The sequence below is a fragment of the Podarcis cretensis genome (assembly GCF_951804945.1).
Source record: "Podarcis cretensis genome assembly, chromosome: 2".
Classification (NCBI taxonomy): domain Eukaryota; kingdom Metazoa; phylum Chordata; class Lepidosauria; order Squamata; family Lacertidae; genus Podarcis; species Podarcis cretensis.
Window position 1 is genome coordinate 119,680,857 of NC_137171.1, and position 27,393 is coordinate 119,708,249.

General features: G+C 48.6%; 2 protein-coding genes across 4 annotated transcripts in view; both read left to right on the top strand.

The window, feature by feature from the left end:
• Positions 1-5: 5 nt before the first annotated feature.
• The window catches only part of LOC307208477 (uncharacterized protein), a 130,190-nt gene continuing 102,802 nt past the window's right edge, over positions 6-27,393 (top strand). The window contains exons 1-4 of one of the 3 annotated variants that reach the window (XR_013835183.1): positions 6-149; positions 2,756-3,569; positions 4,031-4,139; positions 6,263-7,602. Coding sequence is in view for 1 of the 3 variants with exons in the window: in XM_079963083.1 (XP_079819209.1) it covers positions 2,853-3,569; positions 4,031-4,139; positions 6,263-7,374 (1,938 nt within the window). In the remaining 2 variants the exon portion in view is untranslated. Of the gene's footprint in view, positions 150-2,755; positions 3,570-4,030; positions 4,140-6,262; positions 7,668-27,393 lie in introns of those variants that run through there. The other 2 variants (XM_079963083.1, XR_013835184.1) reach the window with 2 other exon arrangements.
• On the top strand, positions 12,989-20,662 carry LOC307208620 (uncharacterized protein). The gene is made up of 4 exons (XM_079963416.1): positions 12,989-13,007; positions 15,040-15,800; positions 18,793-18,928; positions 19,852-20,662. The coding sequence occupies exons 2-4, from the start codon at positions 15,066-15,068 to the stop codon at positions 20,577-20,579; spliced, it is 1,599 nt and encodes a 532-aa protein (XP_079819542.1). The 5' UTR covers positions 12,989-13,007; positions 15,040-15,065; the 3' UTR covers positions 20,580-20,662.

Consider the following 27,393-nt stretch of genomic DNA (forward strand, 5'->3'; position numbering starts at 1 on the left):
CCCCCTTCGTGGTCTGGCTCCACCCTTGCCCGGAAACTGCCTTTTGAAAATGCATGCATGGTGTGTCCCCCCAACACCCCCAAAATCCTCCAGCATTATAAAGATTTAGGGTACCCCATCTGCACTGAGGAAGGATCTGGAGCGATCTGGTGAGTTGAAGGAGAGCTGGCTGGGAGGGAGCCACTGATCCAAGGGGAATCGTCGCGTTGTCAAAAACAGGTTAAGAATGAGGCGTAATTATTATAATAACACTGAAAAGCAAGGAGGGTGGGACATTAGAAGCCGCCTTAGACGGAGTCTGTCTTGCTCAGTGCTGCCGACACTGGCTGGCAGCCGCTCTCCTGCATTTCAGGCTTGGGTGCTGGGGATCGAACTTGAGACTTCCCGCTGAGGATCCTGGCCCCACCGCTTAATAATTCCCCCCCACCCCACCCTTCCTGTTGTAGCAATTGTAATGTGCTGGGCTAGATGTCGTATGATTTTTAATCCAGTTTTTAATCACTCCTCTTATTTCTTACACATTGCATTTATTGCATTGCCGTTTGGATTCCACAGGATCTCAGTTCTAGCCCCGCAGAAGAAATAAAAAAAGCAATAAAAAATAAAATTGGGGTGGGGAGAAGAGTATTTGATGCAGTGCAAAGAATAAGCTGCAGACCACTTGGATGAGGCTTGTCTCCAGACCGCAGAAAAAGCGCACGTGCACCAGAGTCCATTGTTCAATGGATGTGCTCTGAGCATGGCAAAGATTGCATGCTACCCAATAGGATTTACTTCTGAGTAAGTGTGGGTCCGTAAGTGTGGGACGTGGGTGGCACTGTGGGTTAAACCACAGAGCCTAGGACTTGCTGATCAGTAGGTTGGCAGTTCGAATCCCTGCGATGGAGTGATCTCCCATTGCTCAGTCCTTGCTCCTGCCAGCCTAGCAGTTTGAAAGCACGTCAAAGTGCAAGTAGATAAATAGGTACCACTCCGGCAGGAAGGTAAACGGCGTTTCCGTGCGCTGCTCTGGTTCGCCAGAAGCGGCTTAGTCATGCTGGCCACATGACCCGGAAGCTGTACACCGGCTCCCTCGGCCAATAAAGCGAGATGAGCGCCACAACTCCAGAGTCGGCCACAACTGGACCTAATGGTCAGGGGTCCCTTTACCTTTACGTTTAAGTGTGGGTTCGTCCAGTTCCTTAAACTGCATTTAAGCAGCACAGGAGGGATTTTGGCTGCACCTTCTAAGGCCCCATCGGCTCTACATCATAGCTTAGCACAAAGAATCCTGGGAATTGTAGTTTTTAAAGGGTGCTGCTGAAAGTTGTTTGGAGACCCCATCCCCCCCCGAACTACAATTCCCAGAGTTTCCTAGGAAGAGGAATTGATTATTAAACAACTCTGGGAATTCTAATTCTGCGAAGGGAATAGGGGTCTCTTCACAACCCTTAGCACCCTTAGCAAACTACAGCTCCCAGGGTTCTTTGGGCCGAAGCCAGGACTGTTTAAAGTTCTGTGATACTGCTTTAAATGTAAACTGCAGACGAGGCCAACGATATTTCAATAACACCCACCCCAGCCCCCAAATTCCCACCATGGGTCATGGAGGCAGTGCCCTTGCAATGGGAGGGGGTTGGACTAGACTACTTTTGACGTGCCTATATAATTCCAAATTTTATTTACATTTACATTTACATTACATTTATTTTATTTCTTAAATGTATATCCTGCCATTATTATTATTATTATTATTATTATTATTATTATTATTGATTGAATTTATATACCAGGGCAGTTCACAGAATAAAATCAAGATATAAAACAAAATGCATAATAAAAATAAAAAAAAAATCCAATATCCCCCCTGCTCCCAAAGGAGCATATACGGGGATGGGGACGTATTGCTTCAAATTTGCATGTATTACATAATTTACATATTCTCTGCATATATTTAGCATAGGTAAAGGTAAAGGGACCCCTGAATTAGGTCCAGTCGTGGCGGACTCTGGGTTTGCGGCACTCATCTCGCTTTATTGGCCGAGGGAGCCGGCGTTCAGCTTCCGGGTTATGTGGCCAGCATGACTAAGCCGCTTCTGGCGAACCAGAGCAGCGCTTCCCTGCTTGGCAGGGGGTTGGACTCGATGGCCCTTGTGGTCTCTTCCAACTCTATGATTCTATGATTCTATGATTCCCGCTGGAGTGGTACCTATTTATCTACTTGCACTTTGACATGCTTTCGAACTGCAAGGTTGGCAGTTGCAGGGACCAAGCAACGGGAGCTCACTTTGTTGTGGGGATTCGAACAGCCGACCTTCTGATTGGCAAGTCCTAGGCTCTGTGGCTTAACCCACAGCGCCACCCGTGTTAGCATAGGTGGCCGTTATTTCTAGGAACAGTGCAGGAGTGGGGAATCTCAGGCCAGGAGGGAAATTTTGGCCCTCCAAGCTTCTCTTTCCAGTCCTGTAATGTCTCCCCAGCTCTCACCCCTCATTGCCCTGCCTCATACCCTCCCTGAGTGGTTTTGCCTGACCCGACTGTGCCCTTGAACTCAGACCCTAACCCTGTTTGGATGGAGAGGGGTTTGTGTCGATACTAGCTGACCGTACGAGGGCAAAATCTACATTTGCCGCTCTAACCCCTGATGCCTCTGGGCCTGCTCAACACTCGCATGCGGCCCTCGGGAAGTTGCCCAGAAAGGAATGTGGCCCCCGACTTGAAATAGGGACTCCTGTGGGATCATTCACTCTCCCATCCTCTTCTTTCCCCACCCCAGGGAGGAAACTCGACGTGACTATTTAGAATCTGCGCTCGCCCTTCTTCCTTCTAGAATTTCCTTCCCTGCGGCGCCCTCTTTGTGAGATCAGCCCGGGATGAAAATGGAGGAGCAAGACCCGGCGGGCGAGGGGACAAGGAGGAACGACCCCTGGGCGCTCCAGCCCGAGACCGTGAGGGAATTCCTTCCGAGGACGCCAGGAGAAGAAATTAAGCAGGAACCGGACGAGGGGTCCCTGCAGCAGTGGGAGGCCCAGTGGCAAGATTTCCTGAAGACGGTGGAATCCCCTCCGTCGGGACGGGCGTCCCCGAATTTGCCGGAAGAGGCCTGGGACGACACCAAGGCCTTCCTGGCCTCCTTCGAGCAAGTGGCCAAAGCCTGCCACTGGCCCAAGGAAGAGTGGGCAGCTCGGCTCCTGCCGGCCCTCAGCGGAGAAGCCGAGCGTGCCTTTGGCAACATGGAGGCCGCAGACAGAGAGGATTATGGGAAAGTGAAGGCGGCCATCTTGCGAGGGGACGCCATGCGGCAGGAGGAGCAGCGCCAGCGCTTCCGGCGCTTCCGCTACCAGGAGGCCAAGGGTCCCGGAGGGGCTCACAGCCACCTCCGGGAGCTCTGCCAGCAGTGGCTGAGAGTCGAGAGCCGCACCAAGGAGGAGATCTTGGAGCTGCTGATCCTGGAGCAGTTCCTGGCCGTCCTGCCGCCCGAGATGCAGAGCTGGGTCAGGCCGCGCGGGCCAGAGACCTGCTCCCAGGCAGTGGCCCTGGCGGACGACTTTCTGCTGAGGCTGCAGGGGGCCAAGAAGCCATCCAAGCAGGTGAAGCATGTTTGCTGCCGGGCTTGCGGTGCAGCGGCGAAACCGTGGGCCCATTCAGCAAAGCTAAGCAGGGTCTAGTGCGGTTTTTAAATTGGATGGGAGACCGCACGTTGAGATTCTTGCATTGCAAGGGGTCAGACAAGATGACAAGGTCCCTTGCAACTCCGTGCTGGAGCAGGGGTTGAGAAGGGAAGCTGCTGGCCATGGTATATTATTATTATTATTATTATTATTATTATTATTATTATTATGGTATTGAGGTCCTGAGCTATGTTAGTGACTGATTTGTTTTTGAGAGGTGCACATATATGTGTACATGCAATTTAAAAGAAAAAGAAACTCAGCCCTCCTTTATTCTTCTCCCCATAAGTGATGAAGGAACAGCCATATACTGGGTGTGAAAGAGGATTAGGATGATCCCGTTAGTTCTCCTCTGAATGGGTTTCCCTCTCCTGTTACAGGCGGCATTTGAGGAGACGGATACAAGCCAGGCCTTGTCTGATATGGAGCAGAAGCAACTGTGTGTGGAGGCAAAGCAGGAAGATGACAACAGGGAGGCAAGCCTGTTGGGTAAGGAGGGGGTGCTTTCTGGAACCTTCTGGAATGTTCTGGAACATTCTTAACCTCAGACCCCTAAGACTACATGCCCCTCTACTTGAGGTCACACAACCTCATCATCATCATCATCATTATTTATTGAATTTATATACAGCCCTATACCCAAAGGTCTCAGGGTGGTTCACAAAGAAGCCACTAGCCTGGCTCCACACCTTCCTTGAATTTTTTTGCCTACAATTCCCTGAGAGGAGGCATCGGGTTGTTGTTTTGAATACTTAAATGTATTTTATTCCATCGTACATGTGATAAAGGTAAAGGTAAAGGTACCCCTGCCCGTACGGGCCAGTCTTGGCAGACTCTGGGGTTGTGCGCCCATCTCACTCAAGAGGCCAGGGGCCAGCGCTGTCCGGAGACACTTCCGGGTCACGTGGCCAGCGTGACATCGCTGCTCTGGCAAGCCAGAGCCGCACACGGAAACGCCGTTTTCCTTCCCGCTGGTAAGCGGTCCCTATTTATCTACTTGCACCCGGAGGTGCTTTCGAACTGCTAGGTTGGCAGGCGCTGGGACCGAGCAGCGGGAGCGCACCCCGCCGCAGGGATTCGAACCGCCGACCTTTCGATCGGCAAGTCCTAGGCGTACATGTGATATACACACACAAATGTAAAAAATATAAAAATATCAAAAAGAGGGCCATGTGTCCCTTCTCTTAATCTGCCAACAAAATTGGAAGGTGTGAGAAAACGTTTGTGAGCAGAAACATTAAGAGGTCCATTATTTCCCATATTGGTAGTGCCAAAGAATCCTGGAGGTTAGCTGTTATTGGTGGAAATGATATTGTAGCTCTGTGGGGGGAATAGGGGGTCTCCTGGCAACTCTCAGCAGCCTCAACAAACTATATTTCCCACAATTCTTTGGTATAGTACTGCTTTAAATGTATAATACGGAGTGGGGCCTCTGAGTCAGCCCTAACCAAACCTCAGAGGAGCAGAGCAACATTTATTTGTTTTATTGCATTGCATTTATAGCCCACTTTTTTTTGTCCATGGAGCCCAAGATGGCATAATTTAATCCCCACCAGCTGAGAGGCAGTGACTGGCTCAAGGTCTCCCAGTTCGCTTCATGACCCAAGTAGGGATTTGAACTCTGGTCTCCCAGGTCCTAATCCAGAATTTTAACCACTACACCAGCCTGGCTTATGTGGTAGGTCAACATTTTCTCAACATCTTTGAGATCCCCACATTCCTCACCCCTGCTTTAGAGGACCGGTTTGAGAGATTTAGCGTATTTTACGCTCCATAAGATGCACTTTCCCCCTTCTAAAAAGTAAGGGGAAGTGTGTGCGTGTCTTATGGAGTGAATGCGGGGGGGGGGGGGGAGGAAGGCAGGAAAAGGCCCCAAAAGCCACACACAAGCTTTGCATGGCTATTGCGGGCTTTTCCCCAGGAGGGAGAAGGGACTGACGCGGCCAGTCAGTCCCTTCTCCCTCCTCGTAGAAAAGCCCGCAGGAGCCGCACGCTCCTTAAAGGGTGCGTGGCTCCTGTGGGCTTTTGCGGGAGGTGAGGGTATTGCCATAGCCGCGCGCAGCCTCTCCCTGCCGGAGAGGTTGCGCGGGGCTAAAGAAGTCATAGCCCTGCGCAGCCTCTCCCGGCTGGAGAGGTTGCATGCGGCTATGGCAGAAGCCAAGACAGGATGCATCCCACTTGCTGTCTTGGCTTCTTTGCTCTTTGGGGCTCGGGGGGGGGGGGTAAACCCGGGCTTCCCCGGCAGCCCCGAGAAGCTCGCGGACCAACTTGGGGAGCAGCAGAAGGTTGCCTTCACTGAAGCCTAGAGAGCGAGAGGGGTTGGTGCACACTGACCCCTCTCGCTCTCCAGGCTTCCAAGGTAGCTGCCTGAAGGCGACTGAACGCACCTTGAACGGCACCTTGTTTTAGGGGGGGGAGAACAAGAAAAAAAAATTCTCCCCCTCTCTGCGCAGTGCCTCCTGCCGCTTCGTTGAAGGGGCGCTGGGCAGAGAGAGGGAGGAATTTTTTTTCTTGTTCTCCCCCCCTAAAACAAGGTGCGTCCTATAGAGCGAAAAATACGGTAGTTTTCTCTGTTGGGTCCTTTATTGAGTTCCTCCTCTTAATTTCAACAGGCGATGAGTGGGAAAGCAAGAACGAAGGGGAGCTGTGTGGGAATTTCTCAGGAAGAGCCAAGTACGAAGAGCTGAAAGAGAATTTCTGGAGCCAAGAGAGACCTGAAACCATCCCTCGCCAGGGTGGAGACTTCCACGAAACCCTGGTCCAAAAGGAAAACCAAACAGAAAAAAGAGGGAGCGAGTATCCCAGTGATCATTGGGGAATCTACACAGAGGAGAAACAAAATAAAACTGCAATGTTTGGGAGGGACAAGGAGGAAAACTCTTATATGTATCTGGATGGTGGAGAGGGTTTCAGTCACAGTTCAGATCTTAGATCACATCAAGATGCCCGCAGAGGTGACGAACAGTATAAATGCTCAGACACAAACAAGAGCTTCTGTGATCAGTCCGACCTTCCTAAACATCCGAGAATCCCCAAAGGGGAGAAGCAGTATAAATGCTTGGAGTGCGGGAAGTGCTTCGGTCGGAGCGCGCACCTCACTTCGCACCAGATAATCCACACCGGGGAGAAACCGTACCAGTGTCTGGAGTGCGGGAAGAGCTTCGTACAGAGCGCCCACCTGGCTTCGCACCAGATAATCCACACCGGGGAGAAACCGTACCAGTGTCTGGAGTGTGGGAAGAGCTTCAACAAGAGCACAAACTTCCTCAGGCACCAGAAGCTCCACAAAGGGGAGAAACCGCACCGGTGCGCGGACTGCAGCAAGAGTTTCTTGGACAAGCCCAGCCTCATCCAGCACCAGCGAGTCCACACCGGTGAGAAGCCCTACAAATGCTTGGAGTGCGGGAAGAGTTTCAGCCACAGGGGGAGCCTTAGCGCACATCAGAGAATGCACACAGGGGAGAGGCCATATACGTGCTCCGACTGCGGCAAGAGCTTCCGCGACCAGTCGAGCCTCATTAGGCACAAGAGGATCCACACCGGGGAGAAACCGTATACGTGCTCCGAGTGCGGGAAGAGCTTCAGCCAGAGCACCAACCTCACTTTACATCAGAGAATCCACACGGAAGGGAAGATGCCCTCCGAACCTGCCCACATGCTTAACGCAGGAATGGCCGTCTTAGTATTTTCCACGAATCCTGCCAACGGTCTGGTGGCATCGTAGAAGTCGGCACGGTTATTGCGGCATGTTAATATGCCACGGACTAGAATTCCCTTAATCACATGTACGTTATTAGGACAACAGATGGATCTGTTCCTTTCGGAGCCACGCCCATCCTGGGTTTCTGAAGCTAGGAAGGTAGTGAGAAGCAACAGAGTCGTAACAGTAGTTGTTTTTAATGTTTTCTCTGGAACTTTTCCTGTTGTTTCGTTGGTGCGTTTTGTTGGGATGGTGTGAATCACTTCATGGTAATTCATTTTATGTAAACAGAATAAAATAAGGATAAAACTGTGTAACTATTTGGAGCGAAAAGGGTTCCGGACAAAGCACGTTTCTGAAATTCACATGAAAGTACCCGCGTGGGGAAAATGAGCGAGATCTGCAACAAAATGTTGCATCGTGGGGCGCCTCCTGTTCAGTGTGCCAGCCTGCCAGCCATGCCCTTTTGCAAGATACAGTGGTACCTCAGGTTAAGAACTTAATTCGTTCCGGAGGTCCGTTCTTAACCTGAAACTGTTCTTAACCTGAGGTACCACTTTAGCTAATGGGGCCTCCCGTTGCCGCCGCCACACGATTTCTGTTCTCATCCTGAAGCAAAGTTCTTAACACGAGGTACTATTTCTGGGTTAGAGGAATCTGTAACCTGAAGCATCTGTAATCCGAGGTTCAGTGGTACCTCGCAAGACGAATGCCTTGAAAGACGAAAAACTCGCAAAACGAAAGAGTTTTTCGTTTTTTGAGTTGCTTTGCAAGACGGATTTCCCTATGGGCTTGCTTCGCAAGACGGAAACGTCTTGCAAGTTTGTTTCCTTTGTCTTGCAAGTTTGTTTCCTTTTTCTTAAAACCGTGCATTCACTTCGAGGAGCAACTCATAGCACGCGGTGTGGTAGCCTTTTTTTGAGGTTTTTGAAGACTTTGGTGATTTTTGAAGCTTTTCCAAAGTCCGTGCTTCGCAAGACGAAAAAATCGCAAGACGAAAAAACTTGCGGAACAAATTAATTTCATCTTGCGAGACACCACTGTACCACTACTCCGTTCTAACGCTCTCCAACAGTCAACATTCTGTGGTCCTTGAGCGTTCCCAGTTTTCATTGGGATGTTTTGGGTCGTCTCCTCCCCGGCCCCCTCAGTTAAGAGATTTTTCTCCTCTAAAGATACTTTGCGCTTCTGCAGAATTTAGGATTCCCTGAGCTTGCTTGTGCCTCCCTATTGTGTGGTGAACGTTTGGTCCTCCAGATGTTGCTGTTTGGCTGCGGAACAGACTCCCTCATGAGGTGGTGGACTGTCCTTCCTTGGAAGTTTCTAAGCAGAGGTTGGAAGGCCATTTGTCATGGCTGATCTAGTTGAGATTCCTGCATTGCCGGGGGTTGGGCTAGATGACCCTCGGGGTCCCTTTCCTTCCAACACTGCAATTCTAGGAGCAGAGCGGGTGACAAATGTTCATAAGAAGTGGCCTTAGTCCAGGCCCATTTCTCAGTCGAGCCTAGGACTGGCTAGAGTGGCAATGGAAGCTGCTTCGTGAGAGCCAATGGGGCACTGCCCCACCAAACTCAGTCTGCCCACAACTAGCCCACAAAAACCTGTCATCCTGTCCAGAAGGTGGCCCTGGCTGTCACCTTCCTTTTCCTCACTGAGTGCTGCCCCTTAATGAACTCAACGGGGAAGCAGAAGATGGAGAGAAAACGAAAATTAGGTGCCATTGCCTCTAGTGCCACCTACTGCAATGCACTTTATGTGGGGCTACCTTTGAAGGTGACCTGGAAACTACAACTAATCCAGAATGCAGCAGCTAGACTGGTGACGGGGAGCAGCTGCCAAGACTATATAATACCAGTCCTGAAAGACCTACATTGGCTCCCAGTACGTTTCCAAGCACAATTCAAAGTGTTGGTGCTGACCTTTAAAGCCCTAAACGGCCTCGGCCTAGTATACCTGAAGGAGCGTCTCCACCCCCATCGTTCAGCCCGGACACTGAGGTCCAGCACCGAGGGCCTTCTGGTGGTTCCCTTATTACAGGGAAGCAGGCAGAGGGCCTTCTCAGTAGTGGCACTCGCCCTGTGGAACGCCCTCCCATCAGATGTCAAGGAAATAAACAACTGTCTGACTTTTAGAAGACATCTGAAGGGAAATGTTATGGGGAGTTTTTAATGTTTTGTTTCTTCTTCTTCTTCTTCTTCTTCTTCTTCTTCTTCTTCTTCTTCTTCTTCTTCTTCTTCTGTTTGGAACTGCCCAGAGTGGCTGGGGATGCCCAGCCAGATGGGCAGGGTATAAATAATAATAATAATAATAATAATAATAATAATAATAATAATTACTACTACTACTACTACTATTGGGTTCCCTGTTTTCTACCCTATCAACCCCAAAGGACACCAATCACCTGTGAGATTTTGACCAGCTTCGGCCCATCTGAAGCTGAAGCTGATACAAGCTCGTCATATCTTGAGCCCAAGCAGAGCGTCGTCACACAGCAGAAGGATAAGCAGTATGTGCTACATTCTTAATTTTATTTACCCTCTATGCTGAGAGAATACAAACATGCATCTTGCCTCTGCGAGAGCAGAGAAGCAACTCCTCTCGGAAATAAAGAACACCGAGAGAACAGTGAAAAACAGGAAACCAGTGAACGTCACATCCAGTCTCCCATTCCCGTGGGAACCCAACAGTAACTCTGACTGTGGAATGCAAAACAATGTCCCGTGACTGCAGTTGCTGCTCAGTGAGGGAAATAGAAACCAACATTACCATGGCTGATACCACTTTAAAGAGTCATGGCTTCCCCCCCAAGTATTCTGGGAGCTGTTTGTTAAGGGTGCTGGGAATTGTGAGGAGTCCCCAGAGTGCTTCAATTATTCATTCCTCTTCCCAGGGAACTCTGGGAATTGTAGTTCTGTGTGGGGAACAGGTGGTCTTTCCTAACAACTCCCAGTACCCTTAACAAACCACATCTCCCAGAATTCTTTGTGGGCAGCCATGATAATGTGGTATCTTAGCGCTTTAAGGGGCGTGTGGGGTGTTAGGGGAGGGGTGGTACCTCTGGTGGAGGTCCTGCTCTTCTGGGGTCGTTTGTCCACCTTTGGTCCCACCTGCACTCAGCTCTCACCTGTGGCTCCTAGAAGCCGTCAGCATGCGACAGCGGCCACGATCCCAGGAAACGGCTTCAACTGGCTGCGGAGTGAGGGCAAGCGGATGGGTCTCAAACCCTCAGTGAGTTAGGGACTTCCCCTGTATGCAAAGACAGGCTGTGGCGGATGGAGCAGGTGAGATCGGGAGCGAGTCTCACAGTTGAGAAGATGGTTTCTGCATGTGCTGCAGGTACCCCATCTAGGAGAAGGAAAACTCTGATTCTAAAGCTTTGCTGCCTCACAGGATGCCTTCAGGAATAGAAAAGGCTAAGGAGTAAACCCTTTCACAAATCCAGAGCGGAGTCCCTAAGGGGGTTGGATGGTGCCTCGTTTGCCTCCTTCCGAGCTGGTGCCAAACATCTTGCTCTGCTTTCCTTTGGACCACATCAGCAGCGGTGTAGTGTGGGTTGTCAGCATCTGGGGCAAGGCAAGTAATTTGCGCCCCTAACCTGCCACCGCTGCCAGCTTCTTCTTGCTGCTGCCTGGGCTGGGGTATTTACAGTAAGGTAGCCGCGGCGGCGGCGGGTCCGTGTCAGGTGATCTGAGGCGAGTTGCCGCTGGCGCTGCCGCCCAAACGACGCCGCTTGCCCGGAGGAGGAGGAGGGCAGAGAGGCGAGGAAAATGCAACATGGCCCAGCAGCTGCAGCAGTGGCGGGGCTGTGAGGAGGGGCTGCCTGGCGCGCCCTCCGCGACGAGCGCTGAGAGCCGCTGCCTGCCGGACGCCTTCAGCCTAGACGCGCGCACAGCTCGTCGGTTCCGCGAGACATGGGGCTTTGCTACAGCCTGCGTCCAAGGCTCTTCGGCGACTCCGGAGGCGGCGAGCGCCCCCCCCCCGATGTTGCGCCCGGTGCAGCTGGCCCCCCCTGCACCCCCCACGCTACGCCACTGCACATCAGTGAGGTGTGTGTGGGGGGGTGGTCACTGCCCAGGCTTGTGACCTGGGAGGTCACTTCGGTGCTGTTAACGAAGCAGTTTTGTTTCACCCCCAGAGGCGCACTCCATTGTCCCTGGAGACAAACACAAGCCAACACATTGGTGTGAATGAGGCCCAAGCCTTTCCCTCTTCCCCTTGCTACCCGATCCGTTTACAATGAAGATGGATGTTGGAGAAGTCGGATAGAGAGAACTTTCCCCCACCTTTTTGTAGCACTGGAACTTGCAGACATCCCATAATGCTGAAGGTTGGAAGATTCAGGACAGATAAAAGAAAGGACTTCACACAGTGCACAGTTGTTGAATAATAATAATAGTAGTAATAATAATAATAATAATTTATTATTTATACCCCGCCCATCTGGCTGGGTCTCCCCAGCCACTCTGGGCGGCTTCCAACACAATATTAAAATGCAGTAATGCCTCAAACATTAAAAGCTTCCCTAAAGAGGGCTGCCTTCAGATGTCGTCTAAAAGTCTGGTAGTTGTTCTCTTTGACATCTGGTGGGAGGGCGTTCCATAGGGTGGGTGCCACCACCGAGAAGGCCCTCTGTCTGGTTCCCTGTAACTTAGCTTCTCACAGTGAGGGAACCGCCAGAAGGCCCTCGGCGCTGGACCTCAGTGTCCAGGTAGAACGATGGGGGTGGAGACGCTCCTTCAGATATACTGGACCGAGGGACTCCCACAAGAGTCCCAACTTAGATTGCTTTAAGAGAGGATTAGACAAATACCTGGAGGACAAGGGCTATGGATGGCATCTAGCCACAGTTGGAGGCCGTAATGCTTGCTGGAAACTGCAGGAAGGGAGAGAGATGTCAGCAACGGTAGCCAGAACGCTGTCAAGCACAGCTTCACTATCATGAGGACTAGCAACAAAAAACCAAAACCAAAAAGAAACTTCGATTCACAGGGAGATGCACATATTCCCCCAGTGTTTGCCATTCTTATGTAGTGCGCATGGTGACGTTTGCAATACATTGGCTTGATCCAGCAGAAAAACATCCTTAAGGTGCTGGGGATTGAATTACTGCCTGGGAAATGCAGATCCTTTGAAAACTGCCACGCTCCCTTCTCCTTCCTGCGGTTTGGAGCCTTGCAGCCCTGACGGGGCTTTCCTCCAAAGGGTTAAGCTGACAGAGCGTTGCTTTCCTAGAAAGAGCAGGAAAGGGATGCCAAGGAGCATTAAGGAAGGGGGTGGGAAAAGGAGGGTGTTGTTGCTGCAACAGCCCTGGCCTCCTTTGCAGCTGCAGGAGAGAGTGGAGGGCAGAAAAAAAATCCTGAATTTTTGGAAGGTGCATGGACAGCTGACCGGTTAAAAAGGATGGGGGGAAGCTGCAGGAGAGAGTGGAGGGCAGAAAAAAAATCCTGAATTTTGGAAGGTGCATGGACAGCTGACCGGTTAAAAAGGATGGGGGGAAGCTGGTTCCAATAAAGGGGGTGGGAAGCAGAAAAGGGGAGGGGGCTCCTCAAGGACCTCCAAACTCATCACACATCCTATTTCCTTCTCTCTTTTTTGCATCACAGTGTCAGGTCTCCTTTTCCAGCTGCTCCCTGATTTGACAAGCGAAGAAGACCCAAGTGGGTGGATATTCCAGGCAGCGTTTATTTCTCTTAGGGCAGAGGGGCACACTTTGTTTCAGCCCATGGGGTGCCACCCCATTGTGGCTGCCTCCTAGGGGCCACTGACAAGGGTGATGGGCAGCACCAGAGGGAAAGTAGATGTGATTTTTTTTTTTTAGCTTTGTGTATAAGGGGAGGGGTGGTACCTCTGGTGGGGGCATGTCATGCTCCTGGGGTAGTTTGCCCACCTTTGGTCCCCAACCTGCACTTGGCTCTCACCTGTGGCTCCTAGAAGCTGTCAGCATGCATATATTTCATTCCACAATTGTTTAAAATAATATATGAAATATACGAAGAAATCAAAAAGATGTTTAAAATATCTTTTAGTAAAAAACCGGAGGCATTCCTTTTAGGTGTACCATATTTTTTGCTCTATAAGACTCACTTTTTCCCTCCTAAAAAGTAAGGGGAAATGTGTGTGCGTCTTACGGAGCGAATGCAGGCTGTGCAGCTATCCCAGAAGCCAGAACAGCAAGAGGGATTGCTGCTTTCGCTGTGCAGCGATCCCTCTTGCTGTTTTGGCTTCTGAGATTCAGAATATTTTTTTTCTTGTTTTCCTCTTCCAAAAACTAGGTGTGTCTTGTGGTCTGGTGCGTCTTATAGAGCGAAAAATACGGGTAATCACAAATGATATTCCTGAAAATCAAAGGAAAGTATTCCTCTATGCGACAACAGCTGCCAGGATGCTCATAGCAAAAAATTGGAAAGGGAGAAAAATTCCATCAATGAAAGAATGGCAAATTAAATTTCATGAATATATATAAACGTGGCAAGACTCACAGCATTCATAAGGGGACAATCGGATCAAAAATTATTAAAAGAATGGGGATGTGCCAAAGAGTATATGAAAAAACATTGTTCTGGAGTAAGCCTATCGGTATGTAATGAATGATGCTTTGCAGGGGTAAAGAAAGAGAAAAATGGTGTAAAGAGTATAAAGATAGAGGTAATCTGCATTAGACACAACAACTTAGAAAGAGTAAAAATTTTGAGGTCTTAGAACAAAGGAAGGAAGTCAATATGTGCTTATGTATGTAATGACTAGATTAGAATGATGATACCGTTTTATTTGTAGATGTGTTTTTGTTTTTTGTGTTCTTTTTTCTCTGCGTTTTGTTTTGTTTTTCTTGTTTGTACTGTTTTATTTTGGATTCAATGTTTGTAATTTTGCATTGGAAATAATAATTAAACAAAAAACAAAAAGCTGTCAGCCTGCAACCGCAGCCGCAATCCTGGGAAATGTATTTGACTGGCCAACTAAACCAGGTGAGCGTAGCTGATGGGTCTCAGACCCTCGGTGAGTTAGGGGCTTCTCCTGCAAGTAAAGACAGGCTCCGTGGAACAGATGAGACCAAGAATGGGCCCAACAGTCAAGAAGCTGGTTTCTGCACATGCTGTAGAGAGAGGGAAGTGAGGGGCAGATGGGGCTCCCCCACCTGGGAAGGCAGCAGTTTGACCTCACCCACGGAGGCGCACTCCATTGTCTCTCGAGACAAGATGGCTGCCAACCAGCCGCAGTTGCTCACCCTAACCTACCTCTGTTGTGGGGATAAAACAAAGAGAGGGGGAAGCTCATAAGCCCCTTTGCTTCTTCCTGACTCTTTAAGAGTTCTGGGATCCGATGAAGACAATCTTACGTCAGGCGCTGACAGTTCACCTTGTGCTCATTCTTCTTTTCCTTTCTCGTTGATCTCTTCCTCCATTTTTGTAGGTCGACGCACCTCTTTTGCGTCAGGCGCTGACAGTTCACCTTGTGCTCATTCTTCTTTTCCTTTCTCGTTGATCTCTTCCTCCATTTTTGTAGGTCGACGCACCTCTTTTGCGTCAGGCGCTGACAGTTCACCTTGTGCTCATTCTTCTTTTCCTTTCTCGTTGATCTCTTCCTCCATTTTTGTAGGTCGACGCACCTCTTTTGCGTCAGGCGCTGACAGTTCACCTTGTGCTCATTCTTCTTTTCCTTTCTCGTTGATCTCTTCCTCCATTTTTGTAGGTCGACGCACCTCTTTTGCGCGAGGGATGGAGATGGAGGAGCAAGAACGTGCAGGTCCCACCACAGCGGAAGGAAAAGGAAAAGCCCTTCACGTCCTCCAGGCTAGGGGTGTTGGGGAATTCCTGCAGAGGAGACCCCGGGGAGCCGTGAAGCAGGAACCAGCCGAGGACTCCCTCCATCACTGGGAAGCCCAGTGGCAGGAGTTCCTGAGGACGGTGGAGACCCCCAAAGAAGTGTGCTGGGCATCCCCTCTGCCACCAGAAGAGCCCAGCCCCTGGGACGACGCCAAGGCCTTCCTGGCCTCCTTCGAGCAAGTGGCCGAAGCCTGCCGGTGGCCCACGGAGGACTGGACGGCCCACCTCCTGCCGGCCATCAGCGGAGAGGCCGAGCGGACCTTTATCGGCTTGGAGGCCAGAGACAGGGAGGATTATGGGAAAGTGAAGGCGGCCATCTTGCGAGGGGACGCCATGAAGCGGGAGAAGAACCGGCAGCGCTTCCGGCGCTTCTGCTACCAGGAGGCTGAGGAGCCGAGAGGGGCCTATACCCGGCTCCGGGAACTCTGCCGCCGGTGGTTGAGATTCGAAAGGCACTCCAAGGAGCAGATCCTGGAGCTCCTGATCCTGGAGCAGTTCCTGGCCATCCTGCCGCCCGAGATCCAGGGCTGGGTGAGGGAATGTGGCCCGGAGACCTGCTGCCAAGCTGTCACCCTGGCAGAGGATTTCCTGCTGAGGCAGCGAGAGGCCGAGAGGCAGGTAAACCAGGTGAGGCCACTTGGCAGAATTCGTTGCCAGGTTGCAGGTGAGACATATTGAAGTTGGTGGTGTTGAAAGTGCGGGTCGACGTATGCTCCGGGTGAGGCACAAACTCACAACCTCGGAGAGCTAGTGTGGCATAAGGGTTAGAGCAGGGGTCAGCAAACTTTTTCAGCAGGGGGCCACTGTCCCTCAGACTTTGTCGGGGGCCGGACTATATTTTGGAAAGAAAATGAATGAATGAATTCCTATGCCCCACAAATAACCCAGAGATGCATTTTAAATAAAAGCACGCATTCTGCTCATGTAAAAACACGTTGAATCCCAGACCATCCGCGGGCCGGATTTAGAAGGCGATTGGGCCATATCCGGCCCCCGGGCCTTAGTTTGCCTACCCATGGGTTAGAGTGTCGGACTGAGACCTGGGAGACCAGGGTTCAAATCCCCACTCGACAATATTATTATTATTATTATTATTATTATTATTATTATTATTATTATTATTATTTTATACCCCACTCATCTGGAGGGCTTCCCCAGCCACTTTGGGCAGCTTTCAACAAAATATTAAAATACAGTAATGCATCAAACATTAAAAGCTTCCCTAAACAGGGCCGCCTTCAGATGTCTTCTAAAAGTCTGGTAGTTGTTTTTCTCTTTGACATCTGGTGGGAGGGCGTTCCACAGGGCAGGTGCCACTACCAAGAAGGCCCTCTGCCTGGTTCCCTGTAACTTGGCTTCTCGCAATGAGGGAACCACCAGAAGTCCCTCAGTGCTGGACCTCAGTGTCCGGGCAGAACGATGGGGGTGGAGACGCTCCTTCAGATGAAGTTCACTGGGTAACCTTTAAAATTCCTAACAGAAAAGCCTCTGCTTATTTTAAACATTTTTTTCAATTCATTATATATCATTTCCCAGAATGCTTTTATTACCTTATACATCCACCACATATGATAAAAGGTGCCTTCTTTTTCTTTACATTTCCAACAGATATTTGTACCTGATATTTGCTAACTTAAAAGGTAAAGGTAAAGGTACCCCTGCCCATACGGGCCAGTCTTGACAGACTCTGGGGTTGTGCGCCCATCTCACTTAAGAGGCCAGGGGCCAGCGCTGTCCGGAGACACTTCCGGGTCACGTGGCCAGCGTGACATCGCTGCTCTGGCCAGAGCCAGAGCCAGAGCCGCACACGGAAACGCCGTTTACCTTCCCGCTGGTAAGCGGTCCCTATTTATCTACTTGCACCCGGAGGTGCTTTCGAACTGCTAGGTTGGCAGGCGCTGGGACCGAGCAGCGGGAGCGCACCCCGCCGCAGGGATTCGAACCGCCGACCTTTCGATCGGCAAGTCCTAGGCGCTGAGGCTTTAACCCACAGCGCCACCTGCGTCCCTATATTTGCTAACTTACTTGGTGTTAAATACCAACAGTACATCATTTTAATATAATTTCCCTTCAACGTACAGCATGCCGTGAATTCATGGCAAGTTTTCTGGGTACCCTCGGGCCAGTCACTGTCTCTCACCCTAACCAACCTCACAGAGTTGTTGTGGGGGTTAAATGAGATGGGGAAGAGCCATGCACACCACTTCAAGCCTCTTGGAGGAAAAGGTGCAATAAATAAAAACCATAAATTATAAATGCAATTACTCCATTAGGTTTTCCTTTATAAGGAGTTCTATTTTCTAGGGAAACTCAATCCTAATTTGTCCTTCAGGATTTTTTTTTGGGGAGGGGGGAAGAATAATTAACCCCTTATTACCTTCCTGACCCTGTTGCTTGCTTGTTTTTATTTAAGCCATTTATACAGTGGTACCTCTGCTTACGAACTTAATTCATTCTGGAGGTCTATTCTTAACCTGAAACTGTTCTTAACCTGAGGTACCACTTTTGCTAATGGGGCCTCCCACTGCTGCCGCTGGCGCACGATTTCTGTTCTCATCCTGAAGCAAAGTTCTTAACCCGAGGTACTATTTCTGGGTTAGCGGAGTCTGTAACCTGAAGCGTCTGTAACTTGAAGCATCTGTAACCTGAGGTACCACTGTATGCTGCTTAAATGCAGTAGTCTCTAAGTGGTTTACTAAGATACAGTACAGGAAAGGTAAACATCAGTTAAAAGTATAAAATCAGACTTAAACTGCCTGCTGGATTTTTTTTAAAAAAGGCTTCAGGGAGCACTGAAAGTTCAACAGGGTATATGTGCTGGCGGTAGTCTGTCCCCAGCAACAGTCCGCATTTTACACCAGCTGGAGCCTCCAGACCAGGCCCAAGAATGTCCCCACATGGAGCACATTGAAATAATTGCGTCTGGAGGCTATCGGCGCTTGGATCACTGTGGTCAGACTACCCCTGTCCAATAACGGCTGCAGTTGGCTTCCTGACCATAGCTGGTAAAAGGTACTGCTAGCCACAGAGGCCACCTCCGCTTCCAGTTCTCTAAATCAGCCTTTCTCAACCTGTGGGTCCCCAGATGTTGTTGAACTACAACTCCATCACCCCTAGCTAGCGAGGCCAGAGCTCAGGGATGATGGGAGTTGTAGTCCAACAACATCTGGGGACCCACAGGTTGAGAACCGCTGCTCTAAATGCTTGGGGATGATGGGACTTTTAGTCTAGCAGAAACCAGAGATTCACTGGTTCCTCATCCCTGATATAGAAGACTGAGAGGAGAGGAGATAGCCACCTTCAAACATCTGAAGGGCTGTCCCATGGAAGATGGAGCAAGCTTGTTTTATCCTGCCCTGGAGGGTAGGACCCGAACCAATGGTTTCAAGTTACAAGGAAGGAGATTCTGAGGAAACATCAAGAATAACTTTCTGACAGTAAGAGCTGTTTGACAGTGGAAGGGACTCCCTCAGGAGGTTTTGGACTCTCCTTCCTTTTTAAGCAGAGGCTGGGTGGCCATCCGTCATGGATGCTTTTGCTGAGTTTCCTGCATTGCGTTTGCTTGGAGTCCCTTCCACCTCTACTATGATCTCAAAAAGGTTCTTCTCTGCTGTTTCAGGTGGTCTTTGAGAAGGCAGCTCTGAGTTCCTCTGAGGCAGGCCAGGCCCCATCTGGGGTCAAGCAGAGGCAGCTGTGCAGGCAGGCCAAGCAAGAATATGACAACAACATTGATGAGGAAGAGGCCGGCCTGCTGGGTAAGGAGGGACAAGCCTTGCTTGCGCCCAAGTTCTTCAGCGCTCTGTAGTTGCTCCCTTGGTTGACCTCTGCATTGCAGAGAGCTGGGCTAGATGCTACAACAGGCAGAAAATTCATAAAGTGGTCAGCCAAGACCCGACCTTCAAGTGCTTCACAGGACAAGACGTTTGGGGAGTCACTCCTGCTTTATTCCATTCCTCACCTATTTGCTAAGGATCACCTCTGCTAATTAGAGTCTCTTGGTTTGAACTCTTGCTAGTTCTTTGCCTTTTTTATATATATTTTTATTTTAAAAAATTTAACATATTAATTCCAACATTCATACAGCTTAACTTCTCATCTTATACAATATTTTTGGACTTTTGTCAACGCCTCTGATGATTTTCCATTCTTTGTCACTTCTTAATTTCATATTACTTTTAATTATCCTTAACTAATAATTCACCTCATTGTCTTCTTTGCAATATTTCAAATAATTCACCTTACAAAACTTCTTGCAAACCTACTAGCGCGATCTGTTCATCACAATTACTTTTCAAATAGTCCGCAAATTTACTCCAGTCTTCTGAGAATCTCTGGTCCTGCAGGTTTTGAATCCTTCCTGTTAGTTTATCTAATTCTGCATAGTCCATCAATTTCATCCTCCATTCTTCTTTCGTCGGTAGTTCTTCTTGCTTCCATTTTTGTGCCAGTGATAGTCTTGCTGCCGTCATTGCATATAAAAACAACTTACATCCTTTCTGTTTATATCGTCTCCTACAATGCCAAGTAAAAATGCTTCTGGTTTCTTAATAAATGTATATTTCAACATCTTTTTCATCTCATTATATATCATTTCCCAGAAGTTTTTCACTTTTTTACATTCTCACCACATGTGACAAAATGTCCCCCTTCTTTTGCTAGTTCTTTGTCTTGATCCCAGCAGGAGCTGTGTGGGACGGCGAAATCGAGGTGCAGCCAGACACGGCATCTTCAGAAACACTTCTGCATCAGGAAGTGGAAGAGCACTCTGAAGATCGAGGCAGGCCAAACAGGCAGCTGAGAAGGAATCTGGAACCAAACGAGAAGAGGAGGAATAAGTCCGTCGCCATTCAGGTCGGCAACTTCCACGAATTCCTCAGCCAGCAGAAGGGAAAGAGGCCGAACAAGTGCCTTGTGTGCGGCAAATGCTTCAGCTGCAAATCGAGCCTGAAGGCCCACCAGAGAGTCCACACGGGCGAGAAGCCGTACAAGTGCTCCGAGTGCGGAAAGAGTTTCATCCAAGTGTCAAACCTTACCGCACACAAAAGAACCCACACAGGGGAGAAGCCCTACACCTGCTTGGAGTGCGGAAAGAGCTTCAGCCGGAGTGATCACCTGACTTTACATCAGAGGACGCACACGGGGGAGAAGCCGTACATGTGCGCCGAGTGCGGGAAGAGCTTCAGTCAGAGCACGGACCTCACCTCACACCAGAGAATCCACACTGGAGAGAAACCTTACAAATGCTTGGCGTGTGGGAAGAATTTCAGCCGGAGTTACCGCCTCACTATCCACCAGAGGATGCACACAGGGGAGAAGCCGTATAAATGCCTGGAGTGCGGCAAGAGCTTCAGTCGGAGCGACCATCTCACTTCGCATAAGAAAATGCACCCGGGGGAGAAATCATAAAAACGAAGCTTTCCTCACACATAGAACAGTCACGGCTACCCTGTCTGAGAACCCTCTCACAGTGGAGAAACTGTATAAATGCTCAGAGTTTAGCAAAAAAACCAAAACCCTGTTACAGTGGAACCTCGGTTTTCAAATGTAATCCGTTCCGGAAGACTGTTCGACTTCCAAAACGTTCGAAAACCAATGCGCAAAGGGTGGTCTGCAATTTGAACGGAGAAAATGGAAAATACCTCAGCAGAAGCCATTCAACTTCCAAGGCACGTTCAAAAACAGAAGCAATTACTTTGGGGTTTTCGGCATTCTAAAACTGAAACGTTCGGCTTCTGAGACGCTAGAAAACCAAGGTTCCATTGTACTTTAAATAAAGTCTGGCGATGCATCTTGGAAGTTGGATGGTGTGTGGGAGGTGGGGTTTGTTTCAAAAATTGGAATCGAAGCAGAACAGATCCTGAGCACAGCAAACATTTGAAAATAGCCTGTCAGTTCTCCAGCAAGCAATTACCGTATTTTTCGCTCTATAAGACGCACCAGATCATAAGACGCACCTAGTTTTTGGAGGAGGAAAACAAGAAAAAAAATATTCTAAATCTCAGAAGCCAGAACAGCAAGAGGGATCGCTGTGCAGCGAAAGCAGCAATCCCTCTTGCTGTTCTGGCTTCTGGGATAGCTGCGCAGCCTGCATTCGCTCCATAAGACGTACACACATTTCTCCTTACTTTTTAGGAAGGAAAAAGTGAGTCTTATAGAGCAAAAAATACGGTAAATTGCCAAAGGAGGCAGTATTCCAGCTGCTTTTCAGATATATAAAAGTTTTGTGTCAGCAGTCACCTTATGCAAAAACTACATAAAAAGAGAGTTTTCCTTGATTTTTTTTTTTAAACATTACGTACTGTTATATTCACCTCGTATTTATTTAAGCAGGCAGCAAACTGTCCTTTACAGATCTTTCTCCTCTGGATAGACTTGCATGCTGGTATGGTGGTTTTTAAGCAACAACAACAATAAACAATGTTAAAACATTTCTCAGAGGAGGTTGTGCTTAGCTGGAGTGATTCCCAGAGGCAGTAGTGCTTCTGAATACCTGTTGCTAGAAACTACAGGAGGGGAGATTTGCTGCTACACTCAGCTTCCAGGCTTCCCATCAGGTCATCTGCTCAACCCCTGTGAGAAAAAAATGTTGGACTAGATGGGCCCTCGGCCTGATCCAGCTGCCAGGCTCTTATGCTCTTATATGTGGTATGTGAGCTGGATTCAGGTGGCCTGCGGCAGTATCTGTGGATATGAAGCTGGGAGGTGACACATTCCATCTCATTCCAAACATGAATACTAATAATAATAATTTTATTATTTATACCCCACCCATCTAGATGGGTTTCCCAGCCACTCTGGGCCGCTCCCAACAGAATATTAAAAACATGGTAAAACATCAAACATTAAAAACTTCCCTAAACAGGGCTGCCTTCAGATGTCTTCTGAAAGTCAGATAGTTGTTATTTCCTTGACATCTGATGGGAGGGTGTTCCACAGGACAGGCGCCACTACCGAGAAGGCCCTCTGCCTGGAATTGTTTTTTAAAAAAGGTAAAGGACCCCTGGACGGTTAAAGTCCAGTCAAAGGCGACTATGGGATTGCGGCACTCATCTCACTTTCAGGCCGAGGGAGCCGGCGTTTGTCCACAGACAGCTTTCCGAGTGATGTGGCCAGCAGGACTAAACCGCTTCTGATACAACGGAACACTGTGACGGAAACCGGAGCGCAGGGAAACGCCATCTACCTTCCTTGGAATTGTACAGCTGGAAGGTCAACCCATGCAATGCAGGAATAGTCATGATTTTTAATTGCCTTTTAATATGATGTTTTATGGTACTACTGTTTGAATACTTTAAAATGTAAAGTAGAAAATTAATAAAAATTATAGAAAAGAAAAAAGTTAAAAACAGCTATCTGAAACATCCAATAAATAAATAGCTAGCACCAAGAAGAAGCTGATGACAGATCGAAACACATATCGACATCCTACGTATCTGGGTAAAAGGGACCCCTGACCATTAGGTCCAGTCGTGGCTGACTCTGGGGTTGCGGCGCTCATCTCGCTTTATTGGCTGAGGCAGCCGGCGTACAGCTTCCGGGTCATGTGGCCAGCATGACTAAGCCGCTTCTGGCAAACCAGAGCAGCGCACGGAAACGCCGCTTACCTTCCCGCCAGAGTGGTACCTATTTATCTATTTGCACTTTGACGTCCTTTCGAACTGCTAGGTTGGCAGGAGCAGGGACTGAGCAATGGGAGCTAACCCCGTCGCAGGGATTCAAACTGCTGACTTTCTGATCGGCAAGTCCTAGGCTCTGTGGTTTAACCCACAGCGCCACCCGCGTCCATGTATCTGGGTAGGATTGTCTAAACAAGACTGTTTTGAGCAGGAGCTGAAAAGAAAACAGTGAAGGCCTTGCCTGCCCAGTGTCAAGAGGCAGGGAGTCCCAAAGAGCCACACTGAAAGATGGAGTTATTACAAGTGCTGAACGAGTGTTATGGGGCATTTGTAGCAGTGTCAGTTCCGCAGGTTGAAAGTGCCAAGTGGGCATATATGGGGCAAAACGGTATTGCAAGGAAGGAAGGGAGGAAGGGAGGTGGGATACAAGAGCAATAAATACATGCAGAGACATCAACAAGTTGGATCCAGATTGGAGGAGACCCTCCTGAAAACAACTGGGGAAGGGTTCCCCATCTTTGTCCTACACACCTCAGGACTGGGTTACTCGAGAGTCTGCTTTGATCCCTTATCTACCCAGTAGGTCCCTGAGGCCTGTAGGGTCCAAGGATCTCAGAAGCCTTCTCCACCGTAACTCAAAAGCAGGGCTTCCATTCTCTGCTGAGATACGACAGGTCACCCACTTGGCGGTACTTTCCGGAAACAGTTGGAAGCCATATTTGTTACGGCACGCTTTTCCATCTGGATGGGTTTCACTTCATTTCACTTTTAATTTGTATTCTGCGAGGAGGTGTTGTTGGCTATGGAGTCTAGGGGGTCACCATCTGTGTGACCCTAAAATTACTACCAGCATGCTGCTTGCCATGTTGTTGTTTTTTTAAGTGGGGGCTTCATTTTCATAGATCAGCCTACCATCAAAGCTTCAGCTTTAGATGACAACCCCACCTCACCCTTCAAGAAAATTTAACATCTTACATTAAGAATGTGTGTGCTGTTCGATATACTGTAATGTAGTCCTTAGGCAACCAGGTTTTGAACTACAACTCCTGTCAGAGTGATAGGAGTTGTAGTTGAAAACAGCTGGAGCCCCCCCCCCAACCCCTGAAGCTTTCTTTTTAGGGATTATAGGGATGGGGGGGGAGAGATGATTAAGTGGTTTACGTACACCACAACAGCAGCAAATATTTTATATGCTCAATAATGGAAAAAATAAACTTCCCACAAAAGAAGAATGGATAAGTAAGGTGATGAACTATGCAGAAATTGAAAAGTTAACAACTAAAATAAGAGAACCTAATGACGACAGCTTTGTGGAAGAATGGAAGCCTTTTTTGGACTATTTAAAGAAATACAGTATGATGAATTCATGAGCAGGATCTGAGGCATGATCAGCAGAAAGAATTAGGACTAACTATTCTACATTTATGTGGGACGCAGGTGGCGCTGTGGGTTAAAGCCTCAGCGCCTAGGGCTTGCTGATCGAAAGGTCGGCGGTTCGAATCCCTGTGGCGGGGTGCGCTCCCGCTGCTCGGTCCCAGCGCCTGCCAACCTAGCAGTTCGAAAGCACCTCCGGGTGCAAGTAGATAAATAGGGACCGCTTACCAGCGGGAAGGTAAACGGCGTTTCCGTGTGCGGCTCTGGCTCGCCAGAGCAGCGATGTCACGCTGGCCACGTGACCCGGAAGTGTCTCCGGACAGCGCTGGCCCCTGGCCTCTTAAGTGAGATGGGCGCACAACCCCAGAGTCTGTCAAGACTGGCCCGTACGGGCAGGGGTACCTTTACCTTTACCTTTATACTACATTTATACCAGACATTGACATTTTGAACAAGCCACTACATTTTTAATCCTTTGAAAATCCTTTCAAGCGGCTGCTTCAAATTTACCTTTTTGGGCCAAGAGGTTTTTTTCAAGGTAAATATATGTATACAGTCCCTGATCACTATAAAAACTGGTTGCTATTTAATGCTTTTAAGTTAATTATGTTATGGACATGATTGTACAGTCGTACCTTAGAAGTTGAACAGAATCCGTTCCAGAAGTCCGTTCGATTTCCAAAGCGTTTGAGAATCAAAGCGTGGCTTCTGATTGCCTGCAGGAAGCTCCTGCAGCCAATTGGAAGCTGCACCGGACGTTCAGCTTCCAAAAGAACGTTTGGAAACTGGAACAGTCACTTCCGGGTTTCAATCGTTCAGGAACCAAAACGTTCAAGAACTAGGCTGTTCGAAAACCAAGGTACGACACTAGTTTGCAAGAACACTTTTACAGAATATTGGATAAAGGAATATACCTACAAGGGGAATGAAGGATGAATGAAAGGATACTATAATATTGTTAAGGTATAAGAGATAGATTAAAGGGGGCAGGAAAGGGGGAGAAAATAAAACCAACCATGGAAAATGGGATGGGAAGTTGGAAAAACAAAACAAAATTATGTATTGAAGAGTATATGGATTTTTTTCTTTCCCCCTTGAAATCTAGTTTAAAAAAAAAAAAATAGGAACCATTGGAGCTTCTAGATGTCCCAAACGAAATAGGTTCATCCTTCCTTTTTTGGACACGGGCAAGTCACTGGTGAAAACCGCTTTTCAGAGAACGAGCATTCATGCAATTGCAATTCCATGGTTTTATAAGAAATGCCCTGCTGGGTCTTGCTAAAGATCCATCGAGTTTCCCACATTCAGGGGCCACTCGGTTTGGAAGCAGGAGCTGAATACAACAGGCCCGGACCAGAACAGTGATCTCACCTGGTCCAGTACCTTGTTCTCAGTGTGCTCAACCAAATGCCCCACCATTATAAGACCTGAACGCACCAGCACGACTCTCCCTGTTTGTGATTCCCAGCGACTGGCATTCAGAGGCATATACAGCTTCTGGCAGGGAAGGGAGAACACAAGCCATTGCAGCTAGTAGCCAGTCACCAGTGTCGAAGCAATGGTTCTTCAACATCAACTTCGTTGGACCAGTCCTGTTGTGTGGATGCCTGATTGTTGTTTTCCATAGCAACTGCTCTATTCCGAACTTTGAAATGGAAAGCGTAATGCTGGTGGGTCAACAAAAGAGGTTTAAAGACTCTCTCAAGGCAAATCTTTAAAAAAATGTAGTATAAACACCGACAATTGGGAAACACTGGCCTGCGAGCGCTCCAATTGGAGAACAGCCTTTACCAAAGGTGTCATGGGCTTTGAAGACGCTTGAACTCAGGATGAAAGGGAGAAACATGCTAAGAGGAAGGCACACTTGGCAAACCCTCACCATGATCAACTACCGCCTGGAAATGTATGTCCCCACTGTGGAAGGAAGTGTGGATCCAGAATTGGCCTCCAAAGTCACTTACGGACTCACTGTTAAAACTGTGCTCTTGGAAGACAATATTACTTGGTTATGAGGGATCACCAAAGAAGGCACTGATAGCCTTAACCTCCACTGATTTCTCCAGCTCCCTTTGCAAAACCAGATGCTGCCATGAATGAATGAATTTATTAATATGGTCACGGACCAGCGTCAACACACACAATATCACAGATCATAAAAAATATCAAAAATACAAGGGACAATATGAATATAACAAGGATTTAAATATAAAAATTAAAAATTAATTGTTAGCGTGCCCCCTGTAATTAACATTTGGGGGTTTGGTCATTATGGGGTACCACTTGCTTCCTGCGATTGATTGCAGACGCACAGAATTTAGCTACATTTAATGTAGTCTTGGGATTCTTGTCCTCTAGCAGTAGTTTTAAACTATGGTATTCCAATTCTTTCCTAGACTTTTGCAAAACAGGTGTAATAAAAGTCAAACGTATATCCTCATAAAAACGACAGCGTAATAATACATGTGAAGCAGTTTCAACTTCCAACGAGCCACAAGGACAGACCCGTGCTGTGTATGGTTTACCCTCAAATCTGCCCTGAACTAAGGCAGAAGGGAGAACAGATGCTGCCATTTCTTGTGTATGTCAGATGAAGATGTCCTGCCTTTTGTCTCTCCTGGATCTTCCACCATTCAGCTTCGCTGGATGTTAGTGTTATGGGCAGGAAAGAAGAACTTCCCTCTGTCCATGTTCTTCACAAAGCCAGCCAAGCTGGTGGCCCTCATTGCCTCTGTGGGAGGGAATTCTGTAGTTGAACTGTGCACACTGAGTGAAAAAGTACCTTATTCTCTGACTCTTCTGACATTTGGCTTCATTGGGTGTCCACAAGTTCTAGTCACCTTTGAAGGTGACTTGGAAACTGCAATTAATCCAGAATGCAGCAGCTAGACTGGTGACTGGGAGTGGCCGCCAGGACCATATAACACTGGTCCTGAAAGATCTTCATTGGCTCCCAGTACGTTTCCGAGCACAATTCAAAGTGTTGGTGCTGACCTTTAAAGCCCTAAACGGCCTTGGTCCTGTATACCTGAAGGAGCGTCTCCACCCCCATCGTTCTGCCCGGACACTGAGGTCCAGCGCCAAGGGCCTTCTGGTGGTTCCCTCGCTGCGAGGTTACAGGGAACCAGGCAGAGGGCCTTCTCGGTAGTGGCACCCGCCCTATGGAACACCCTCCCAAGGCAATAAACAACTATTTTACTTTTAAAAGATAACTGAACGCGGCCCTGTTTAGG

Coding starts and splice junctions, on each gene's coding strand:
- LOC307208620 (XM_079963416.1), top strand. CDS start 15,066: ATGGAGATGGAGGAGCAAGAACGTGCAGGTCCCACCACAGCGGAAGGA. Junction 15,801..18,792: donor CCGAGAGGCAGGTAAACCAG/GTGAGGCCACTT, acceptor CTGCTGTTTCAG/GTGGTCTTTGAGAAGGCAGC. Junction 18,929..19,851: donor GGAAGAGGCCGGCCTGCTGG/GTAAGGAGGGAC, acceptor TCTTGATCCCAG/CAGGAGCTGTGTGGGACGGC.